Genomic DNA, 24,954 nt, shown 5'->3' with positions numbered 1-24,954 from the left:
TATGAAGATTTAAATTCTGTACAAGAAGTATTCACCACCGTAACTATCGAAATTGGAAGCTAAAATCATCAACGAGACGTTCTACCATGTATAATACAAAGAATAAAGCCTCAGTATTTTATTTACTAGTATTCTGTAATTTGTAATACTGCAAATTTTGATAAATAAGATCAATAAAATCTGATGTAATTCGGGGTCAGACAAGTCCGGCGACTGATGTACAATAAAAGATTATTTTTTTCGCCTGTCAAACGCGGTATGCTTTTAGATTTTAGATGGATTTTAGAATGATAAGTAACAACACACGAACAATTATATAAATAACAAAACATCAATGAAGAACCTTTTACTCGATGCATGTGGTCAAGTTTACCTTGATGTCGTTGCGTTGGGTAAATAATATATCATTTGAGATGAGATGTGTGACGCGACAGTTTACTCTTTGTTAGGGAACAGTTGAGATGTGTAAACGCGATAGTTTACTCTTTGTTGGGGGACAGTCGATATGTGTAACGCGACAGTTTACTCTTTGTTAGGGAACAGTTGAGATGTGTAATGCGATAGACGTTGCGTACGTTGTTGGTGTCACATTCGACTGAACCGGGGCTGGTTACGAAAACTTAAATATTGCTATTAGAATGTGGAGTTATCAAAGGCAATATAGATATTAAAATGTTCGAAAATGGTTGTTGTTTTAGGATTATAATCATAAATATTTGAAAGATGCCATTAATTTGGGAGGGAAAGCACTATTCGATCACAAGAACGTCCATTTTCATATGTGGACGGGTAACATTAAGAAATGCTTGCTTCCCATTTCACCAATATATCTAAGTTGTTTCTTGGCGTATTTTGATAAAACAAACTTTTTTGGGAAGAGCAGTTTGTGCTGCAGACGATGTCATATTTTTAATGACGTAATGATAAGATCAAAGTGTATTACAATATCACAAATATCTCCCCTTTGGTGTGGACATTGTAAAAATGGAAAGAAATCGATTTGAAGGCAAAATGTTAAACATTTTTGTTAAAGTTATGCGAACAGCTTTTTCTAATCATGACTATTATTAACTATATTGACATTTTATTACATAACCCCAATGAAAATATATATAAAATGTTCAATCAGTCTTTTTGTTACCAGCCTTTTTGTCCGTATTTCAATTATGTCACAAATCTTAATTTTTTCGACGTTGGCCGTTGGCTATTTTCTTGTTTACCGTTGTAAAATATAACAACGAATAGTATTTTCTCCGAAGTATATTCACGCTTAAAGGACCGTATAAATATTCAGAATATCATGTTTATTCTAAAAAATAATGAGTTTTATTGTCTAATAGTAGATAAATACGCACCTATGTTGTGATGTGACGTTGTCTTTCCCCCGATGTTTTCTATACGTTGCGTGCTACCCTTTCTTTGTCAAAAGCTTTTTTCGATAGCTTTGAGTGAACTAATAACTATGAAATTTTGAGTTTTACATGTATATATTCTACAAATAGTATATTCTAAAAATAATGGTACTTGGTCACAGTGAACATGTATCTTAGCGCAGCATTTTGTCTGTGTCTAACCAAAATGTCACAACATCTAAAATTTGTATATTTTATATATTCACGCGTACACCATGCGAAATTCGAACGAATTGTTCTAAAAGGCAAATGGTGTTGAGTCAATTTCTTCATATACTTAAAAATGCATTCATCCTCCTCTATGGTTTTATCATTTCATTTTTGCTTTGGTTTAACAAATGGGTTATATATATAATGTAAAACCGTGTCTAACAAGAATGTCACAAAGCGCATTTTTGACGTTTCCAAAGTAACGTTCTGTTTTGCGACGTAAAAACTCTTTTCACGTAAATTTAAAAAAACAGTAAAAAGTATTGACCCCCTATAACTTGAAAACGGTAAAAAAAAAACATAAAATCTGCTGTACATTTGTTTACCCGAATTTTATAAAGAACACATTTAAAATAGAATACTTGAAATCGAAAAAAACCGCGACAATTTACTCCTTGTTAGGGGACAATTGAGATGTTAAACGCGACAATTTACTCTTTGTTAAAGGTCAGTTGAGATGTGTTTAGGAATATCACATTTTCACATATCTTTTTTTTTTGCCTATTATGAAATTAGAAAAGTTCGATATATCATGTTTAGTCAGAAGTGGAAATACCCGCTGTATTCAAAAGTATCATTTCTTAAGAAGGTATACTTTAGTTTTGATATAAACGATTGCAAGTATTGAAATGTTGTATCTGGAATGTTTATATATATCTATAAGAATAGAAATAAACCGCTTTTTTCTTTTTGCAAAGGTTGCCCAAAATCTCATAAGTATTTCCAATATTTAAAAACAAATTATTTGTAAAACATTAAGTATTTTGTAGCGTTATATAAATGTATACCCAACTCAACTACTGCGATGACACTGCCCAACAAACATGGTTTCATTGTGTCAACTGTTGCAATAATGCATACATGTAATATGTTAAAAAGTTTGAAAACTTTTTTTCTTGTGCCGAAAGTACCAAATGGAATCAGACAGAGCGTATTACCAAAAGCTTGCTAAACATTCTCTAACTTTAGCATTCATTCTCCATTCAACTCTGAACTAAAATGCTACCCCATTACTTAATTTGATAGATTTATATAATAACAGATGTTGTTAATACAAAAACTTCTTTCCAAATAACCTGAAACTTACTATTTCTACTATGTAAACATTCATCAGATATCCCCGTAAACAAACTTAACTCAACCGTTCCTCTACATTTAATACATACGGTCTTTCCTTTATGGTATCTGTGTTATTTGAAAAGTTACAAATACATGCAAAGCGTTAAGTGTCAGTATTTGTAAGAATCAGGCAATATCGGAAAAATCGGAAACATGCAAGTCAAAACTGATCTGACAATGTAATATCACTGAAGGATACTCTCTATATTTGAAAAGACCATAATTTTATCTCTGCATCATTGTCCTTTCTCGGAAATTTTTCATTAGAATGTTTGAAAAATGAGGTGTTTAACAGAGTTACCTGCCATTGAATTGTTCATTTTTAGTGCATCTCAATGAAATTGTAACTCAATGCGCCGACATGATATGAAAAATATTGTCGTTTTTCCTTGATTCTGATGGTGCATATAGTCAAATTACACTATCAAGATGATGTTTTTTTATACTATGTTTCACCAACTGCCTGATTCTTACAGGGACTAACAGATAAGATATTAAAATTAGAAACTTTCAAGAAGTTTCATAACGATTATTCAACCACCTTTGGCTTGATTTTAGGGAAGGAAACAACGAGTATTATATTTAGTTTTAGCAGTGTTTTTACGTATATATATCCATACGAATGAGATCACGTGACACAGAAGTCAATATCAACCATAAGTGAATATGAATTTAATTCTGACATGAAAAAAAAAAGAAAATATCCATTATCACTCTATAGCGCAAAGTAAGATGACCGTATCTTTTTTGTGTTTAAAGTACTTGCTTCAGCTGAAAGGGTATTGATGGCCAAAACAATATCAATATCTATAAACTACAATGTTATTATTCATAACTGTCCCATGTTACTGCACGAGGTTTTCTTTGTTGTCTTTCGGAACAATTTTCTGAAGAAACCAGGCTTTGATCCTTTGGTGTCAGACTTTCCTGCTGCTGCCCGTGGTAAAGTTTTCCTTTCCAACTCCTGTTTTAATTTTAATTTTATTTGCCTGACAATTCCTACCAATAAATCATCAACTTTAAGATTCAGACCAGCTGATGTCTCTGTGTATTTACAGTTATATTTCTGGGCAATTGCTCTTCCATCTAAAATGAAAATGATTGATAGATTGTTTATTAACGTCTTACCACAAATATATATATATACATAAAATATCCTGGTTCATCATACGATAAAACATATATATGCCAATATTAAAAAGAATTATCAGAGCTTGAATAAAACTCATAAAAATATTCCCTTTAGAAACTGAAATAGGCTAAAAACAGTAATTACATGTGTACCTTAAAATCATAGTAGGAAACACAAACTTTAAACTCTCTATCAAAAAATAAATGTAGGTACTAAAAAGATTATTGACGAAAAGAAGGCAGAAATGTTAAAAAAAATAAATTATGGGCGGCACGTTGGGAAAAAGACATCAAAACGTATTTAGAGTAATTGATCTTTGATTTGCAAGTATAAAAATCATTTTGCCTATCTAAAAAGTGACATATAGACTACAACGATGCACGCATTCTCGAAATTATAATGTGATTTTTATTTTCACAATTGTAAAACAGTCTTTAAAAAGGGTTGAGTACAAGAAATGCTATTATGAACTTATTAAAAAAAAACAGGTATCGATTGCGTTTAAACAGATATACAAATGTGTTTTATTAGAATTTTGAATCTGAAATTCAAAATTTTAATAAAACATATGCACCTCAAAATTCATAGCTGAAGTCACAAAGCACAATAAAAGTCCCAGTGCTTGAGTAAATATTAAAACATAAGTTCATATCGTAGCTACTTAGTGAAAGAACAGATATAAAAAGTAATTCAGAAGTTCGGCTTTCACTGTATCATTTACTAAGTTAATTTGTCACCATTGTGATCTAATAACGCTATAGAGCCTGAAGACTTACAGAAGTGTTTAGTGTAATTCGAAAAAACGCTTTGGATTGTCCTTAATAGAACTTAAAAGTTTACCGTCATAGGCCGATTAATCTTTCACAATTGCATTGTTAGTGGTAATTCGTTCTTAATCACGGAGAAGTTTATCAACAAAAATGCCAGATTATTGTTGACGAGCCCACCTTTTTGTACAGTTTCTTTTAGCTTTCGTGACGGACTTGTAAGATGACCATGGTAGAACATGAAGTTCGTCGGCTTTTATAGTGTTACTAGGTATATGCGTACTCATGTGCGACACTTTTAAATTGGGTGTGTACAATGGAGGGTGGTAAGTATGGGATAAAATTAACGAAAATTGGAAGTTGTTTTGTTCGTTTAGTATTTAGTAAAATTTAACTACCTACAAACATATGATACCAGATTTAAACAGTATATATATATTATTTTTGGTTACAATTTATTCGTATAGAAATACCTCACTTACCATCGGTAGAAATTCGTCGTTTTCTCACAAGATCGACTTTATTGGCCACCAGAATGCATACTTTGTCCGTCTCAAGGCTGTGTCTGAGCGCATGAAGCCGGTGCTTGGCGTAGTTGAAGGAACGACTGTCTTGGACAGAATATACAACGATAAATGCATCACATGCACTGCACAATGATATGTCCTGAAAAAATTGTAATATTTTTTAAAGTCAAATATCAAAGTATACCCAAAACATGATTTGACTGTTATATGTGTAGTAACCCGTACTAAATATGCAATAAAAATATTGTTTTCCACAAAACCGTGTTGAGATCAATGTCCTCATATTAGCTTAAAGGTCAAAGTTATCCTTTCACAAATTGGCAAGCTGAACAATTCAACTTGTATACATATCAGCCTGACAGGATGTAAAATTATATACATTCTGGCAAAACATTCTTTTTTTCCAGAAAACTGCACTAGCTATATTTTATTTCTCATTGCGAGTTAAATACCTGATTAATAGCAGGCTGAAAACTCAAAGCTATACTATTTGAAGAAAAAATTAATAAAGCTGCATATATCTTTTTATTTATAAATGTTTTAAGATTGTTTGATCGATCACTCCTTTATATCAATAACGGGAAATATTCGAAGAGAGATTAGTCGCGTTCTTAATCTCCTGATTTCTCTTTCGATCACTGTGCATTTTTTTGTTTGACCTTTACCATGAAAACAACCTCTGTTTTTTTTCCTGGGTTGAATGTTACCCTATTAAAAAAAGTATAATGGAAAGGTGGATAAAAAAACAACAAACAAGCGACCCATTCAAATTAGGAACTCACAAAAAGTTTTTCTTCTGTGTCTACAAATTCAATGGTTGTTTCTTCTCTGTCGATTATGACTGTGATCTGGTTTGATTCCGTTTCGTCTGTGTGAGCTGAAAACATACAACAAGATCTGTTAAAACAAGAACGATACTAAAGTCAAGGGGCTCTTTACAAACACACTTTTAACTTTTTAAATGTCCAGAAACAATTCTGATACGACCAAATTGGCTCAGAGACATCTGGTTTTGTTTATTGAGCATTATTTCAGAAGCGAAAATAGGCCATGCTGAAGGACAGATGTACTTGTATGACAGGAGTTAAATGTGAGATGAGTTTGTTACCTCTAAATATAACATAAATATTTGTTTTAGGTGTGTTGAGTGCACAGTGCCAAACTGTGACAAATCAATAGAGACTGATGCAATGAATAAGCTTTCGATGACACATCTTTAAGACGTCAAATAAAGGGCTAAGGGAGATCGTGAAAGTCTTACGGAACGCATAATTATCTTCATCTCTCTACCAAAATCAAACATCAAGTTTTTTTAATTCGATTAATGAGACACTTCATCCTACATTCTATTTTAGCATAAAATATACGGCTTTGGTTTTAACGTATCTCAGTCAAATATAAGGCTTTCGTTTTAACGTATGCCAGTCAAATATATGGCTTTGGTTTTAACGTATCCCAGTCAAATATACGGCTTTGGTTTTAACGTATCCCAGTCAAATATACGGCTTTGGTTTTAACATATCCCAGTCAAATATACGGCTTTGGTTTTAACACATCCCAGTCAAATAAAGCAAATTCTGATAATGAACAGGAAAATTAGAGGAATGAGCTTGCGGCTATTACCAAATACGCAGTCCTGCTGTCACTTGCTACAATTTTTACAGTAAGCATGCACACAAAAAGACAATCCTTTTAGTCCAACGATACAATATGTCAGCTGACAATGCGGGGTCAGTATTGAAACATGCAAAGCAGTTTTTTACGCTCTCAGACAGAAATAAAATTCCCCTAGATTCCCCCCTAAATACATGTAAACGAAAGCTAATTGTTCGTTGTATTACATTCCATGCACATTTAAGTACTAAAGCATATTTTTGTCCATAGAGTATTTCTTTCATATTCCAGCATAGTACTATGCAATGACCGTATACTGTTACTGACTATACAGTATGACCAAGCTTTTGTTTACAATATTATCATTGTGATCAAGGTTGAGCTCATTTCACAAACATTTCAGACTAAACGTAATAGCTCAAAGAACATGCGCCATAACAGGCAGTACAACGTACGTTATGAGGGGTTAAGGTGTAGGTGTCCAGTAACTAGAGAGCATTATAGAAACCACAGCGGGTTTCTATTTTACAGTATTGATTATCAAATGCATCACTGTTGAAGCATCTGGGCATGCAATAATAACTAGAGAGGTGATCTGGGACCAAGAAGCCAATTCATGTATAATTTGTTAACGTATTAATTAGGAGTGACATTTTCATATTAACTGGTGGGAGGGCATATACTAATCCGCGCACTCATGATATCGATAGTATTAATTTTGCCTCACCCTCTTGACCCATGACCAGGCAATCAAATAGAAGAAATAGAAATAATGGACAACACTTTATGCACATCAATTAAAGCTAGATGCATTTCTCAGCACGTATTATTATGCGTGGCAATGCAGACTGTAAAACCTAACAGCTGATACTTTTTTGCTCCCCGACGAAAGCTGAAGCTAGATATATGTTGTATTGAACAAAAGCTAAATGTAGAAGTGTTAAAGCATGATTGTGTTTATAGGAACAATAAATATATTAACTACTGATAAAGTCATTATTTCACTCCATAATTGCCTATCTTAACAAGACATTGACCAATTTGTTGCTTTATGTCATATTCATTGCTGCTTAGAACTGATTTTTTCAATTTGCCTGTAACCTGCAATGATGCGTTTGGCATTCGTTCCTGCGATACTTCTAAGAGTAGTCAAGGACGTTCAAACCCTTATAGTAGTCGGTCAATATAAGTGTCCAGGCGTTGTTTTGGCATGTGACACGGAAACACACATTTCACTTACTTAAATTTTTCTGTAAGATGAGAGTGATGGATATTAGGTTTAACTTTCGTGTACAATAACGCATGCAGAAATCTGAGAATACATCGTTCTTATTTATCGACAACGCGGTGGTAATTCGTTCATTTTTGTTTTGATGCGTTGCCTAAACATTTAAATTCTCACTTTATTTTGAAATTTCACATCTTATTTTCGGAATGTGAGTTTACAATTGATTGTAATTATTTGCAATGCCAATACTGATAGGAACTATCGGATGTAAATAAAAACATTTGTTTCTCGAGGAACATAAAAAGGACGAAAATATCTCTGGGCTAACATGTGCCATCATATAAACAACTTTATGTTTTGTTCAATTATGATCTGAAAGCATCTCCAATATGAGAATTTGTCATAGATTATACAACATATTTGCCAATACACAAAATAAATATTGCTGGCACGATAGTGCTATCTTGAACTATGGTATTTTCTGTGGTATGTTACATCTTAAGATACATTGATGTAGATATATCTACTTAACTATGATAAGTAGAGGAAGAAACAAAAAAAAACAAACAAACAAACAAAAAAACCAAAAAAAAAAAACCCAAAAAACAATTGTTATTTATAAATATATTACATGTACACTTGACAACTCTGAATAATGCTTTTTCTATGCAAGTCATTATGCATGTTTTTAACAGGGAATTAATTTCAAAACTCCCTTGTCACAAAAGGGTTTTCAGCAAGATGGTTCATTGAACAAGAAACACTGTCCTTGAAAAGTATGGAAAATGGAACATTGGTATGCAGAACAAAAGACTACAGAACCTAATCTACAGTTTTTGTTGGCATGGAAACACGAGTCGGTAACATAACAAACAATAATCCAACAACTTAGTGATGAAAACAACCCGTGACTGATGAAGTATATACAACAGACTGAAGTGAAATACTATTCATTACTAATAAATGATGTATTTGTTTGATTGAAATATATATATACATGTATAGGAACCAATTCGAAGTCTTATCTTCAATTTAAAAAATCAGTTCCTCAGTGCAACACATGAAGCCAAATATAAGTAATCGATAACAATTGGTCATCGATCACTTTTCGGTCACAATTAGAATGGCTGTCGATTAAAAAGATCTGATATTCGAAAACTAATCGATCAAATTCTCTAGAGTATTTGATATTTGATTTTGTTGAAAAAAATCTCTTGCTTTTAAATAGTCAGAAATAATTCATGATGACTGAAAAAAAATATACTTCTTGACTATTTTAAAATATAAAGAAAAAATCAAACCAATCACTGACCGATCTAAACAGGAATTTCTAATCTGATTAAAACCTTTGTTGGGGAGTACGATTTATAGAGGTAATCGATCGATTACAATTCGATTTGTAATCGATAAGCCATCGTTGATCAGTTACATCGATTAGTAACGTCTGAATGTATCTATTAGCTTCTTTTACAATTAAAACACTGGTGACACTGTCAAACCCGTCATTTTACTGAGGAGAAGGGGGCTGGGATTATTTTTGAGGAAAAAAATATTTCATTTTTTACTTAACAATGTAGATTTTCAAATAAAAATTTTCAACTCCGGCTGCTGCTTAAAAAAAAGAAGCATTTTCCCGCTTGCAAAATAGTTCATTAAAAATGTAAGTTTTTATTTTAACTTCTCCGCATGCACGAAGCACTCGTTACCAACAAAAATCAAGCACTGAAAACTCATTACCTTTTTCCTATCTGATTGTAATTATCAGTTTTATCTATTTTTATCAACTTGGGAAGATGTGTAAAATTTGCTTTTTCATACTTAAGCTAGATATTAATTAATAGTCTGTTGGGAAGCTAAGAATACTTATCTTAAAGAAATTAACTCCAGGCAAGTATACTTAGATTGTGTTATAGTGATAATTTACATGTTGTATGTAAGAAAGGGAGTAATCATGTTTAATTGTAAAATAATGTCCCATCCAAAAGGCTTTCGTCTGAATCTTCCAAGTACGTGCAATATTGTTACATGTTTAAGTCCTGGGCAGTCACCATTCTTCATATTCGTTATCTTTTACTTTTATGCACCCGTTTCAAAATTTTTCTTAGCATCGCTTCAGATTGTTTTTGTATACAATGCATTGTTATGTGAAGCGGTTGCCACTTTGAACCAAACAGAAAAGAGAGAGAAAAAAGAAACTATGCTTTTACTACCTGTGGATGGACTGTCGTTGAAGAAGTTGTTTTCCGACGTCAGAAACTGTCGTGTAAGTGCTGTTTTCCCCACACCATCAGCTCCTATCATCGCTACTTTATAGCAGTTACTACACGGAGGATGCCCCTGTGAGGACGGCGCTGCAAGAAGACCGTTTTTAGTCTCCAGTTCTGTGTCAGTTCCTTTATAAAGCACATTGTCTGACTTAGAGGCAGTCAAATTCGTAATGCTTCCCCTACTCTGTCTCCGGAATGAGTCTCCGCGAGAAACTACTCCTTTCCGAGTCGTCTTAAATGAACGTACTCTCACTAACTTTTCTTCCTCCCCAGGAACAGAAAGAAGACTTATTGGCAAAGGGGTTCCCGGTTCACTGTTTCGACGCTGATTGTTCGCTTCCGTTCGCACTATTTCCGATCGTGTCTTATTACGGAATGAGTTCGAGCGTGATGAAGGAGCTGAATGTGCGTCCTCGTCTTTCATATATATGTCATGATGTTTGATAATGTCTGGGAGCGACTTTTCTTGAAAGTTTCGCCTTTCTGGGAGTGACTTCCTTTTCTGTGCTCGCGGATGTCCGCTCATTCTAGTCTTCAATAATTATTAACAGTAGCTTTTGAATGAATCCCACGAAATAACCACAAAATTAAATCATTATCACAATACTTCAAGAAATAATGAACATTTCATCACACAATCTGCAGTGTTCAGTAATAATACATCATGTTATGTCATGTAACAGTTCTTGTGGATTATTAATAAAAAGAAAAGTCCTATTAGACGTTCGAAAACAAGACTGTCTAACTTTGCATACCAGCATGCGTAACAACCAGTGTTTGTGTTATCTTATGCCTGTGCCAATAACACGTCTTAGATGTCGGTTACATTTATGATCATTAATGCATTGTTTTTGTAATTAGCTCACCGGGCATGTGCTTATACTTTTGTTTACGAGTGCGTTAGTATAACCTCATCAACAAATGTCGAAGTATCATACAAAACAGTCTTGATAAAAATCATTCTTAAGTATTATTAATTTATAGCGTGTATTTGATGCTTTATGTGCCCGAAGCATCGACGGAAACAATGGAGAGGTGGCAGAGCACGTAACCCTTAATACTAAAAAATTCAGTCAAGTTGCGAAGTTATACCGGTAAATAGTAAACTCAGCGAAAAATCACAAAAAAAAATCAGACTGGGCTGCACCAAAACACAATATGTCAGTACCGTAGTTATATTTTTTTTTGTAGTATAAAGTTTCTGTATTATTGTTCTAGTTCATTACTCGGAAACGAATAATATAAAAATGAAAATCTTACACGGTAACAAACATCGTACCATAAAAAATATAACAATAAATCTAAGCGTATCAATGTATCGTATGAGGTATGGAAAGATAAATATTAAACATAACATATATAGATATACATAGATATCACAAATACACATGCTGAAAACGATACGGTTCTCCTAAGGATATTGGCAGTTATGTTACATCATACGACAAATATTATTATCCTATCTGGCAGTAATATTACAAAGAAATAATGCACCACGGGTAACTAATTTATGGTATAAGCAGTTAAAAAGTGATTCCTGGATCATCACTCTTCACGTTGACGTACTCCCAAACAGAGTGGGGAAAGGCTCTCGGTCCCACGTGGGGTCTGGAAATAGGCCAGAGCGTCAACAGAGCAGCCCAGCCGCTAGTAGGACATACTTTGACTGAGTTCTTCGGTCAAGTATCCCGAAGGCTGGGCTTCGCTACCTCCAACTACTAACAGACATCTACGAACACAATCTCCACAAGGGGCGGTCGTGCGAGATCCGCAAGGATAGTCAAGACCGTATAAACCACCAATCGTATCGCCCTGGATCATCCGTCCGTGCCACACCGACAAGGTAGTCAATGACGTTAAAAAACCCTTAGTACTTCAGGATCATCACTCTACACGTTGACGTACTCCCAAACAGTTGGAGTGGGGAAACGCTCTCGGACCGACGTGGGGTCTGGGAGTAGGCCAGAGCGTTAACACAGCAGCCCAGTGGCTAGTGGTAGGACATACTCTGACCGAGTTCTTTGGTCAGGTATCCTGAAGGCTGGGCTCCGCCACCAACACCAGTTGGTTCTACTTACTGACTAACATCGACCGTGAGAAGCCTGTACTGGTATTCAAGGTCGTCAAAAATCCCCATTCATCATCACGTTGACGTACTCCCATGGGGTCTGAGAGTAGGCCTGAACATCAACAGAGCAGTCCAGCCGCTAGTAGGACATACTCTGAGTTTTCGGTCAGGTACCCCGAAGGCTGGGCTGGGATCCGCTACCTCCAACTACTAGCAGAGGGCGTAAGATGCGGTCTTGCGCGATCCGTAAGGATAGTCAAGACCGTAAAAAATCCTAAATCATCATCTTAGATCATTGTTTCTTAATCATTGAAAATTCTGACGTGCTAATTCGACGGAGATTTGTCAGTAACTCGAGCAAGACCGATAAGATGTCTGGACCTGGAAAACCGTCATATTTGGTAGTACATAAATACCGCCAATATACGAATGAACGCTGTGCAAGGTATAAAACTATATTGTGAGGATTACATGCTACCTAAATATATATGCAGTGAGAAAAATGACTCAGTTCAACATGTATATCAAAATTCATTTTTTGTCCATGATAAGAAGTGTACATGAAACATATATATATATATATATCTGCACTGTGTAATGATCAATAATATTGATTAAATATCTACTGAGTTTCAGATTATGTATAGTATGTACCCTTGAATACATCAGAGACAAAAAAAGCTAAATTGCATAAAGAAGTATGAAAACATTTGTCAAAATTATCCATCTTCATTGGGCATGTAAATGTACTATCCACAACATAAATTTGCAGAAAATGGCTTAGTTCAACATTATAATAATATAAGAAAAAAATGTAAATTCCCAATAAGAGGCGCACATTTACACAGTACCAAGTTTTAGTATGTGTCCCATAGAGAGTGGATCGGCTTCTATACCTGTTTTCACAATTCATGACTCAGATTAAAATACTTTCACCCTTGGGTCATCATCATTATTTATTGACACAAATTCAACGTAATTAACCACGGAACATGCAGCAATATTTCTTAACTCCACGCGAAAGTTTAAGAGCATTATTTTCAGCGGGTTTGAAGTTTTTTTCCAGAGCTGTATGCAATAATCTTTGGGCTAATCTTAGGAAAGCATTTACATACATGGTCATTTGTAGGTCTGGGTCACAATTAGACACCAACAATTTTATTATGGAAAGGGGAAGGATGTTTTTTTTTTTTTTTTGTTTTTGTTTTTATTTAAATCAAAGTGCTATTAGCACTGAAGGTTTTTCATTCTTGTGATGTGTATAGTTTTCGTAATAAGTATAAACTAAATGTGAATCTTTACTACTGATTTCTGAGGTATAAAATGTAATCAATAATTTAACAGTACCCAACTTCACAAACATTTACAAAGTTTGTTCCAGTTCACCTTTTTCCCGAATTTTTAAACCTGCCCAAAAATTAATTTGCATTTACAGTCAAAAACCACTTCAAAATAGTACTTATCCCACACAATAATTATACTCAAATAAAACCAAATTCAGCTTTATAAGGAGATAATTTCTTGGATGAACGTAAGATTTTCCAGAACAAGACCTTTTTTATCAATTTGAATTCTCCTGCCAAGATTACTTGTTTAAATCACTATTCTTCACTTCCTGTTTATTAATCATATAATACCAATGACAGGATTAAGTTTTTGACTGATAAGTGTTAAATGAAACTTGCTTAACACATTTTAAGTTTCTTGACAAAATACTGCAAGAAATAAATTCCCTAAATGCAAATTTATTACTAAACATCTTTCAAGGCCAAAAAGGAATCCCATAGATCTTCAGTTGATTTGAAGACAATAGTAGTTCTTTATTTTGTTTGCAAAAATAATAGAATATATTTGAGCTGAATAATTGCAACAAACATATTTACTAGTTATAAAAGAGGTATTGAATAATACAAAAGGAACTACATTTGGACTATATTTTTGCGTCGTCTTTAGAAATAGTAGGGAATTTTCTGACATAAACCAGTGTCATAAGGGAGTTTGATCCTGAAAGATCAAAAACCCAAAAGTATAACTGTTCCAAATGTAAAAGAACAGCGTTCCAATGTCCCCCGCGAAAAAAAAAGTGCGGAAAACTTTAAATTCAATGAAATTTTCTAAGTCCAAGGGCCATAACTTCCATAAAAATTATTCAACTGTAACCAAAGTCGAACTTAATCTGCAACTTTTTATAGTAATACTACATACAAAATTTAAAATCAATTGGTAAAAGCATTACAAAAAAAAAGCGCAGATAACTTAAAATTCACTATAATTTTCTAAATCCAACGGCCATAACTTTCGTAAAATCATTCAATCGTAACTACAACTGAACTTAATCTGTAACTTCTTATAGTAAGACTACCTACAAAAGATAAAATCAAATGGCAAAAGCATTACAAAAAAAGTGTGGAAAACTTTAAATTAACTGAAATTTTCTAAATCCAAAGGCCATAACTACCATAAAAATAATTCAACCATAACCACAGTCGAACTTAATCTGTAACTTCTCATAGTAAGACTACATACAAAATATAAAATCAATTGGTAAAAGCATTACAAAAAAAAGTGTCGAAAACTGTAAATTCACTGAAATTTTCTAAGTCCAAGGGCCATAACTTCCATAAAATCATTCAACCGTAACCAAAGTCAAACTTTATCTGTAAATCTTCATAATAAGGGCACATACCAAAAACTTACTTGGTATAACATAACAAAAAACAGTGTGAAAATGCGGACAGATGCCTGGCATTTCCATGTCCCCTGGTGACGTGTCGAGGGAGAATAAGCTTTTTTCAATCGGCCATGGAAAGGAAAAGCAAATTTAATTCAATATTCCCATATTACTCAACAATGTAGATTTTAACTCCAACTGCTTCTGTAACAGAAAAAAAACCTTTTCAAACCCCCACCAAAAAAAACCCCTTCCTTGAGAAGAAAATAGTCTGTGTCTGAATGTCCAATGAGGCTTAGGGTACCATAAGACATGTTTGGACATGTGATAGACAACTATTTACATGTATATCATATCTATCACATTATGTAGTGAGTTCTGTAGACTCTGTTGGAACTAGGAACTATATAATACTAAAGACAGTAATATCTAGTCCCTGTAGAAACACATTTTCTTTCTTGCTCATAGCAAAGTCTCAAGTTTCTCAATTTCAAAACACCAAGTTTTAGTATGAAAAAAAAATTATATTTGTTATTAATTCAAGTATGTTTTTTTTGTGCTCTTATAAGATAGGCGATTACTATAACTTTAATTGGGTTCATTGAATAGATAAAAAATCTGGACCAATTAAAAAGAAAGCAATTTTTTTTCCTAATATTTATTCAACATTTCCAATATTATTCTGTAACTGATGATTATCACAAGATTTCAAGGTTTCCTACTATATATAACATGGTTGTTCCACATCAAAGACATTTATAAGGTTGACAAATTTGTCTATACATTACGCAATATATTTACAATCAACAATTCATGAATTGACAAAATACATCAATTTGAGACAAACTGTTCTTATTATTCAGAAAATATATATTTCCTCACCTCAACAAAAAAATGTCAAAAAGCAGTATATGTATACATAGTTATGTGTAACTTTGGTTTTGGCATAGAGAACATTGTTTCATGTTTAGCATTTTATTTATACACAGGACAAAATTTTAGTAAATATAACTACTAATATTAACTATCGTGTTTAACTACATGTTTCAAGAATAATTCTTCTGTCACAAAAAAAAAATTAAATATAATCTGCTATTGTTTCACAAAGAGATACAGTTATGACAGGTATAAAAAATACAAAAAAACTTTATTTAAAGGGTCCATAATATTTAATTTTTGTAAAAATACAAACAAAACAAAAAAAATATACATAAATCACTAAAAATCTGTTTACAGACATTTATTCAGCAGTAAAAATAGAATTGTGAAGACGTATATAGAGAAACTTGTGACATAGTTAGCTGTATATCTCATACATTTTTATTCTGTGATCTTATAATGAAGTTGGTCCAATTATCAGTGAATTTGAAGGTGAAACTGGCTATCGCAACTTGATCATACATCAAATTAAAATAACAGCGCACAGAGAATAGGAGATATCTCAGTGCCCGGTTAGATGTTTTCCTCAATCCTCAACTAAAATTATGACAAACCAGTTCACTTGAAATTGAAGAAATTCAAAACTTGAGTTTTTATTTTTTAACAAAACCCAGGCCAGGTTCCACATATCTAAAACAAGTAACAATACAGGATGAGTAATGACCTGTAGATCCATTTCTACAAGGAGTTATCTAATCTTGTTAGCTTCTCTTTCAACTCTAAACACATATATCCTCAAAAATATGAAGGAACATAACATACTATACCTATTTTGGCTTCCTGTACACAGTAGAGGTATATAAGACAATCTTGACAAACATTGTATACATCTGATGTCAAAATATATTAAATAAGTAATTTTCTCTAATGAATGAATAATAGTCCATGTATATTAAAGATAAAATCCAGAGTGGTGAAAATCTAGGTCTTATAAAAGCTTATTACACATGTAGTCAGTTAAAACTGACAAAATAATATATCATATTATCAAATGATACATCTAATCTTCTATATATATCAAAATATTAATCCAAATTAAATCCATCAATTAAGTATGTATATTATATTTTAGGTCAATAGAGAAAAGCCAATTTTAAAGAAGTTCATAACTTTAGACCATCCTTATCAAATGGGAGATAAAAAACAAGAAATAAAGCATAGAAAATAATCAGATCATAATCTCTTACTTCAAATAAAACCAGAGGACATTTTAGAGCTATTTGCTAACAAACGCACAAACAGCATTACATCAATGTACTTCTTTTTCGTAAATGACATTATTAAATAAAGTTCATTCACATTTGATAGCTAATACCTGAAAACAGTCACAATAATTATCCTTGTAGTAAAACTATAATTCATTCATAAACTTGGTATTCATGGACTGAAGAGAAACCTATAATTATAGTTCAAGATACTTAACAAATCTTTGTCATGTTAACTGAATTAGTACTAATTATTAAAAGAACTATTATTATAGCACTTAGATGTAAAAAGGAAACAAAAAAAATTACTGCAAAATATCACATATGAGATGTCAAAAAAATGAGATCTGTGTCACATGACTTAAAATTATATAACAAAGAATAATTAATTGATTTTGTTTATGCAACATGACAGTATATGTCAACTGAGAAATATAACTGATCACATGTCAATCACATGATCAACAATGAAGTTCTTCTTATCACATGATCAGGTCATATATTAGGTGTGTCACATGGTCAACCACATGTCTTCAATAAAATCAACAGTAAAATCAACTGTTTGAGGTCCTCCTGTAGACAACTTTTGGCCTTGTGGAAATTATTCTGAAAAATATAATGAACAATTAATTTACAATCCTAATGTGTTAAAATTATGTTCCAAATTTCCACAAAGAACTTAAACAATGCAAGTCTGCAAATTCAGTTGCCCATTTAAAAAAATGCACTTCAAGTCACTTATTTATTTTATTATATCTTGAAAATAAAAAAAAAAATTAACTAAAACCCTAGGTTGTCTGAAAATAAAACAAGTACTATCTTTAGAAAAAAAAAGATAGCCGACACAGTAAAAATCTGTTCTTTTAACTAATAATTTTCTTTATTTCATTCAAGAAAATAACATGGCATGCAATGTTTCGATATATTTTTGCGAACACCCTTAAGTTATTAGTCACTAGCTAATTTTCACCAGGTAACTAGTGTTTCCATAGAAGAGTGTCTGTCAGGTCAAAGGGTATAAAGCGAAACTAGACCAGCTGTGTCGTAAAAAAAAAAAGTTTATTGACTAAACCCTAGGTTATCTATAGGACCACTTTATAAGGCATTAAAGTTTCATCACAGACTTAATTCACTAAAAACATGTACCTATCATATGATTAACATCACAGGATAAATATGGCAGACTTCACAAGTTTATTCTTGGTAAAAATTTGGATGTTACAAAAAAACAACTGTTCTGATTGAAATTAACATGCATAAATCTAGTACAATGCAAACTATTCAAACTGAACTGAAGCAATCAACATTTTATAATGTAAAATACACACAATTGTAAAGCACACTTAAACCTCAACATGCAAATGATAATAAAAGAATAAAATAACTTAAATGAAACAAAATGTGTTAAACTTAAATGGAACAAACTGAGTAAAAATAAACTGTTGTTTATGATCAATGAACACTTTAAAGTTACATAGGAAAACAAATATCAAATGGTCAAACCATACATCTCTTTATAATTTTTCTGAAGTGATGATAATCTGTTTCATTATTGTAAGTACAAAGTTAAATAACATTGTAAACACTGAAATGATTTATTCCAACAAGGAAAAAAAAAATCAGAATTTCTGTGAAAAAAATCCACATGGTCAAAAAGATATTAGTAACTCCAGAAAATAAGATTTTCAAAGATTCTTTAAACACAAAAGACATCACAAACAAAACTACACATAGTCAAATACCAGATCAACCCCTTTATGAAGATCTCTTGTATTATCAGATTAAGAAGTGACTGTAGCACAAAAATCCAACCCCATATTAAGTGATGAGTTAGTACTAGTACATATCAGAAAATCTATATGTTTCACATGCCAAGTATATCTAATAAAACAATTAGAAATGCTTAAAATTCCAGGAAGTTTAATTTAAAATGACAGTGTTCATTTCTCTTTACTTGGAGTTGTCAAATTAAAGTGTTTGATAATGGGTGATAAAATCAGCTGACTGACTGGTAATTGATTGACTTAATAAAGTATTTAATTTTGATTGTAATATTAATTTATTGTTTTAAAGCAATCAAATCATATGGATTGTCTTAAGGAAAGATTATATGCTGCTCTAACAAGCAATGTTGCTAAGTGAATGTCTGATGATACTTGATGGATTTATATAACAAGGTAACTGACTGACATCAATAATGCTGTCATAATGTTCAATTTTCACACAGAAAAAGGTATGCCACTGAATGGAGGTAAAGAAGCATTGCAAGAGTTAAGTAAAAACATACTTAAACTAGAAGGCCTGTTTATCACATGAGCCCCACCTCATTTGTTAGTAGTGATTTTTTTTTTTAGTAAATCAAACATGTCTGTAAGACACTAATGATGCCCCCGCTTGCTAGATTTGCCACATTAGGAACATATTTATTTTTGTATGAAGACATGGTTTGCAGATTCATAAATCCTTCCAAGACTTGTGTTACTCGTGGTCTGGGGATCAATTTTGGGATCAGAAATTCATGAATATATGCATATCTACATATTGTATCCTGGCCACATAGTGTCATGAAATTCTGTTTGGTATTGTCAGACTAGTTGGGATGAGAAAAAGAGGACCAATGGATATATTAATGGACACATAAAAATGTTAATACCCCCTATAACAAATCCCTAACTGTTGCTTTGGATATATTTCTGACAAAAATAACAAAGTCTAACTATCACCCAGTTCCGTAATATTGATGAAAATCAAGATCCTATGACTTTGCACAGCATCATTATGTGTAGAAACATCCTGCAAAATATATTTAAATGAAGAGATAGCCATACAAGCCATATAGCCCTATTTCTGATGAAAATGACTAAGTCTAACTTTTACCAATTTCCGTAATATTTCACGAAAAATCTAGATCCTATGACCTTGCACAACATCATTATGTGTAGAAACATCCTGCAAAAAATATTTTAGATGTAGTTCAAAAACTACTGGAAGCGTTAGCCATACAAGCCATATAGCCCTATTTATGACGAAAATAAGTAAGTTTAACTTTCACCAATTTCCGTAATATTTCACGAAAATCAAAATCCTTTGACCCTGCACACCTTCATCATGTGTAGAAATATCCTGAAAAATATTTTAGATGTAGTTCAAAAACTGTACGAGGAGATAGCAGAACAAGCCAGGATCCATATATTTCTGAGTAAAATGATTAATTGTAACTATCACCAATTTCTGTAATATTTCACGAAAATCAAAATCCTTTGGCCCTGCACACCTTCATCATGTGTATAAATATCCTGAAAAATATTTTAGGTGTACTTCAAAAACTGTACAAGGAGATAGCCAGACAAGCCATAATCATGTGTAATCCGGACGTATGGACGGATGGACAAGGGTAAATTAATATGCCCCCGACAGTTTGTCGAGGGAGCATAAAAAAAGCTTACAGAATATTTATTGATGATGTTTAGCAGATAAAGTTGGTCTTCTTTTAATTGAATGAAAATTAGCTCATGAACTGTATAAGGTTGTTATTTGGTAGGAAATTTACAAGGAGATTTAAACTATCTATCATATCATAGGTATCTAAATCTGGGCCTGATAGAAAATTATCATCTCATTATCAATCATAAAGTTAACAACCTAAGTCAGTTCAACAGGAAAATGTCATTTAATCAAGAAACAACCAACATTATCCAATGAACATCACCATTGTACCAGCTATATTAAAAGACCAACATTATCCCATGAATATTATCATTGTGTGCGCTATAATACAGGAAAATTTGGTTCCGTTTTTCTATTGATGATAAGCAGGATAGGTATCTAAGAAGCCTGTATTTAAAGTAAGAGTATTGATTTGAAGTAAGCTAAAGTCATAATTAAAAAAAATTAAATACTGTCTTGTATTTACCATGTTGAGTAATAATCAAATCCTAAAACTCTTTCGAACTTTCTGAAAAAAGAACAGTTAATTAAGACATCTTTCACAATTCATCGACATTTTATTCAGATGTCAAGTCAGATAAGGTGAACTTCATGCTTCTACCTATAAAATTAAAACAATCAACCTCCAGGACATGTGTTACTGCTGTTGGCAAACAACAGTACATCTATTAGATAATTAGATGGTTTTAATAAATATAAACCTTGAGTCATTATCACACCGCCCCATATCACCGAAGGTATAAAACCTGAATGGTGGGAAATGTGATAGAGAAAAGATTCCAGTCCATCAGTTCTATGACATCTCTCAAAATATATTGTATTTACTTAGGTATTGGTATTGGTGACTAAGTATTGTTCAAGGAGAGGAGAGTATGTTCAGTATGGGAACATATATGATGTACAATGATTTTAAACAGATTTAGGATGAGGAAGATGATTTGTTGGGAAGAAAAAATAAAACTGTCAATATAATGAATCCATTTGTGATTGTTAAAACTGAGATTTCTTGATATGAGAAGATGAAAAGTAAGTTGATGTATCTGTTCAGAGCAGTTCAGGTATATTCCAACATAATTTTGTTTATGCTGCCTGAATTTCCCCCTTTTCACTGAATTGAATATCAGAACAAAAAGAAGTGCAATCAGCTACAGATGAAAGGCCCTTTACGGATGAATGGACTCTTTGACTTACTCTCTCTAGTCTTTTTCTTCTGAGCACGAATTTCTTCTATTTCAATATACTGAGAAGATTTCTGTTGCCTGGCAACACGCTGGTACAGCAGTGCTTTTTCATCTAATACCAAAGTCAGAGAAATAATCATATCAAATATGTTCAAGGTTATGTTGCCATGGTTATGTTTATTTCCTCATAAAACTTTGAAAATAGACTTTCCTATAACCACAGGACTAATTATAATATTCTGTAACTTCAGAAATGACATAGAAAAAAATAAGATGTGGTATTCAAGAAAAAATGTGGTATTCAAGTATTCAAGTAAAAATGTAATTCAAGTTAAGAACATTAAACAAAATGCAAACAAAGTTTATATATTTGCATTACAATGAAATTAAAATGCTTCAATTTCTATTGACAAAAAATATGTTGACATTTCCTAATCGAAGTGAGCAGTTCTATATGTAAAGGCCATGCATACATGAAGCTATGGCTTCGTAGTATTTAAAGGACAGTCTAGTGATAATGCTGTAAGGGCAGCTTGAGGAAATAGCATTCTTTATGTAGTGTCATCAGAACATTTAATAAGTAAAAGATGTCAAGAAAACAATATAAAGAGGAAGTTTAAATGATTCGGACAGTGGAATACCCAAATTCACCAGAAAAAGACTCCAGCTTTCTTATCATTCTGAGATGTATTGTATGTAGGTGTCACTTCTACAAATACTAGTCATAAAAATGATGAAGCAAGTCCTCTAGCATATATCTATTTAAGTCAAACTGTATAGCAGATATTGTATCATGTTATAGTCAGCATGGTCATTCCTACAGCCCTCATTCTTATATATGAATACATAAATGAACATTAAATAATGAGATGGTACAGAAAGACTTCTACCCTTTGACCCCTCCCTGCTCGCTTTCATAAAAATGAGGTAATCCCTGTATAAATAAATAACTTTGAGATGACAAGCAGGGCATCATTCATAGCCAAAACTATCCAAGCAAATACTGCTCAGCATCCAAATTAAAAAAGAGCATTTTAAATATAAAAAGGTCAAAGGTCTCCAATAACAGTAAGGACAAGTCTAGCTAGATTATTTAAGCTATGTGAAAATTGTGCTGTTACCCGATGATGAAGCGATGTCTTCTGCAATACCTAAAATTTTCTGATACTTTCTGAAATATAATCAAATATATAATTAGGTCTTTAGTTCTTCTGTTGACCTACACCTATCAAAAAAACTATTTGTCTGAAACAAGGTCAAATGGAATGAAATTAAAATTTACACATGTAGAATCTACTGTAGTTATCCAGTAATATTGTTACATTTAAAAGAAGTAAATCTGCTATGATATTGTAGTCTACTGTTTATAGTTCAACTTTACTAAAGAACTAAAATAGGGTGATAGCTAGGCTTCTTTAAAACTTGTCATTCATCACTTATAGTTGACTTGACCTTCCACTTACTTCCTTTGTAAAGGCTTTTCGTCTTCTCCTTTTTGTAACAGATCTTCCATCGAGCCTGATTTCTTACTCAGTATTGGAGCAGAGTTTTGAGCTTTGAGTTCTAGTTTTTTAGGAGCTGGGATAGGACAAACACTATTTGTTTTGTTAACTCCTTGATGAACTGATGATTGCACATCTAAGATTACAAGTGTAAGAGAAAAAAGTGTTATCAATGCTACCTTGTCATACTTATAATTAGATTGTCATAAAAAAATGATGAGATTGCTATAAGTAATACAAAAAGTAGCAGAAAAAAGGAACATGTGAAACTTGCCACATTCCTAATTTTTAGAGGAAAGAACAATTTTAATAGGGCTTTCCAATGCCCATTATGGCTAAATTAAAAAATGGGTGTAATAAGAAACATACATATTATTTTTTTTTTGCCTTACATATCAGGTTGTAAGACAGGTCAATCTGAAATTGCCACTGTCTTTTAATTTACTGAATTGACCTTTCAACAGACTGAAAAGATTACAGTTGAAAACCATCAACCAAGAAATGTGTTAAGTGAAGATCTAAGGCTTGAGTAAACGATGTAGTTGACAAGGGAAGTAACTGTATGTGTTTATAGTTTATATTGACTAATCCTATGACTATGAACTACCATGCCTCATTAATTAAGTCTACATGATTGATAAATTGAGAAATGAAAGATTACTATTCATTGTTTATGGCTATAATATTTCAAGATTGAAAAAAGACAAATTAGAGTATATCATGAGGGTTAGTTACCATTACAACGTTTAAATGGATCATCAGTAAGCCCAAGGATTTTCTGATATTTCCTGCAAAAACAAAACATTAACACATAACACATTGCTGAAATCTGACCTGTAAAATATTCAAATATTATTGAACTTCTAATTAGGGACAAAAGTGGCAATATAGTTGAGAGCACTTAACATATAACGTCACCATAGATATTCAGTACAATGCTACATTGGCTCCACTTAAAAAGTTAAAAGTCTCCATGGTATCAGACTGGGAAACTGGAAAAAATATAGGTCAAAGAGTGAGTTATATGGAAAGAATAAATCATACTAATATATAAGTGCTTAAGTCAATTGAGGAATGCTTATTTTGGCAGCACAGCCTAGAAATTGTCACCAAACAACCACAATTGAAAGATTAAACATATATCTTAGGTATACCTTATGGAGGTAGACCTAGGGTAAGGGACACAACTACTACAAATCATTGGAATGTTTGTATTAACCAGTTTACATCAATCTGATGTAAGCATCAAAGTAATGTGGATTGATTTCATTCTCCTTCTATTGAAAGCTTGATAGGCATTGGTGAAATTGAATATGACACAAACATATCACTGATTTCATGAGTTATGTCCCTTATCCTAGGTCTACCTCCTTAAGAGTATTGTTGATCAAAGTTGAGTGAATGTTTTGATCTATATTAAACTCAACACGATATGAATGCACATGTATACTCCAGAAAAAATATGTTCAAATAAATCTGAAATGTTTTCAAGACATTTAAACCATGAATGAGCAATTCAGATGGTCATAGAAAACTTGAAATATTTAAGTGAAATGATGAAATAAAACTCCATTTAAACTGGGCTACAACCAATGTTATTACAACCTTAGAACAACACAAACAGACACAGACACAAACCAACAGACATAAAAAGCCCCTCATTTC

General features: G+C 32.5%; 2 protein-coding genes across 23 annotated transcripts in view; both read right to left on the bottom strand.

Annotated features, from left to right (window-relative positions):
• Positions 1-3,398: 3,398 nt before the first annotated feature.
• LOC148616231 (ras-related protein Ral-B-like) lies at positions 3,399-11,079 on the bottom strand. Its single transcript, XM_088583088.1, has 4 exons — positions 10,220-11,079; positions 5,950-6,044; positions 5,123-5,306; positions 3,399-3,827 (listed from the first exon to the last, which is right to left on the bottom strand). Exons 1-4 carry the CDS (start codon positions 10,800-10,802, stop codon positions 3,571-3,573), a joined length of 1,119 nt encoding a protein of 372 aa, XP_088439214.1. The 5' UTR covers positions 10,803-11,079; the 3' UTR covers positions 3,399-3,570.
• Positions 11,080-16,205: 5,126 nt separating this feature from the next.
• Positions 16,206-24,954, bottom strand: part of LOC148616230 (1-phosphatidylinositol 4,5-bisphosphate phosphodiesterase gamma-1-like) — a 60,804-nt gene continuing 52,055 nt past the window's right edge. For 8 of the 22 annotated variants that reach the window (XM_088583078.1, XM_088583074.1, XM_088583082.1 and 5 more), the window contains one exon: positions 16,206-17,765. In XM_088583078.1, the coding sequence (XP_088439204.1) occupies position 17,765 (1 nt within the window). In that variant the 3' untranslated portion in view covers positions 16,206-17,764. Of the gene's footprint in view, positions 17,766-21,072; positions 21,115-21,797; positions 21,900-22,908; positions 22,959-23,250; positions 23,426-24,024; positions 24,078-24,954 lie in introns of all 22 variants that reach the window. The other 14 variants (XM_088583064.1, XM_088583067.1, XM_088583066.1 and 11 more) reach the window with 10 other exon arrangements.

The sequence above is a fragment of the Perna viridis genome, chromosome 5 (genome assembly GCF_037379345.1).
Source record: "Perna viridis isolate PV_CMFRI_1.1 ecotype Kerala chromosome 5, ASM3737934v1, whole genome shotgun sequence".
Lineage (NCBI taxonomy): Eukaryota > Metazoa > Mollusca > Bivalvia > Mytilida > Mytilidae > Perna > Perna viridis.
This window is presented reverse-complemented; position numbering and strand designations above follow the sequence as displayed.

Coding starts and splice junctions, on each gene's coding strand:
- LOC148616231 (XM_088583088.1), bottom strand. CDS start 10,802: ATGAGCGGACATCCGCGAGCACAGAAAAGGAAGTCACTCCCAGAAAGG. Junction 6,045..10,219: donor CAACGACAGTCCATCCACAG/GTAGTAAAAGCA, acceptor GTATGTTTTCAG/CTCACACAGACGAAACGGAA. Junction 5,307..5,949: donor ACACAGAAGAAAAACTTTTT/GTGAGTTCCTAA, acceptor CAATTTTTTCAG/GACATATCATTGTGCAGTGC.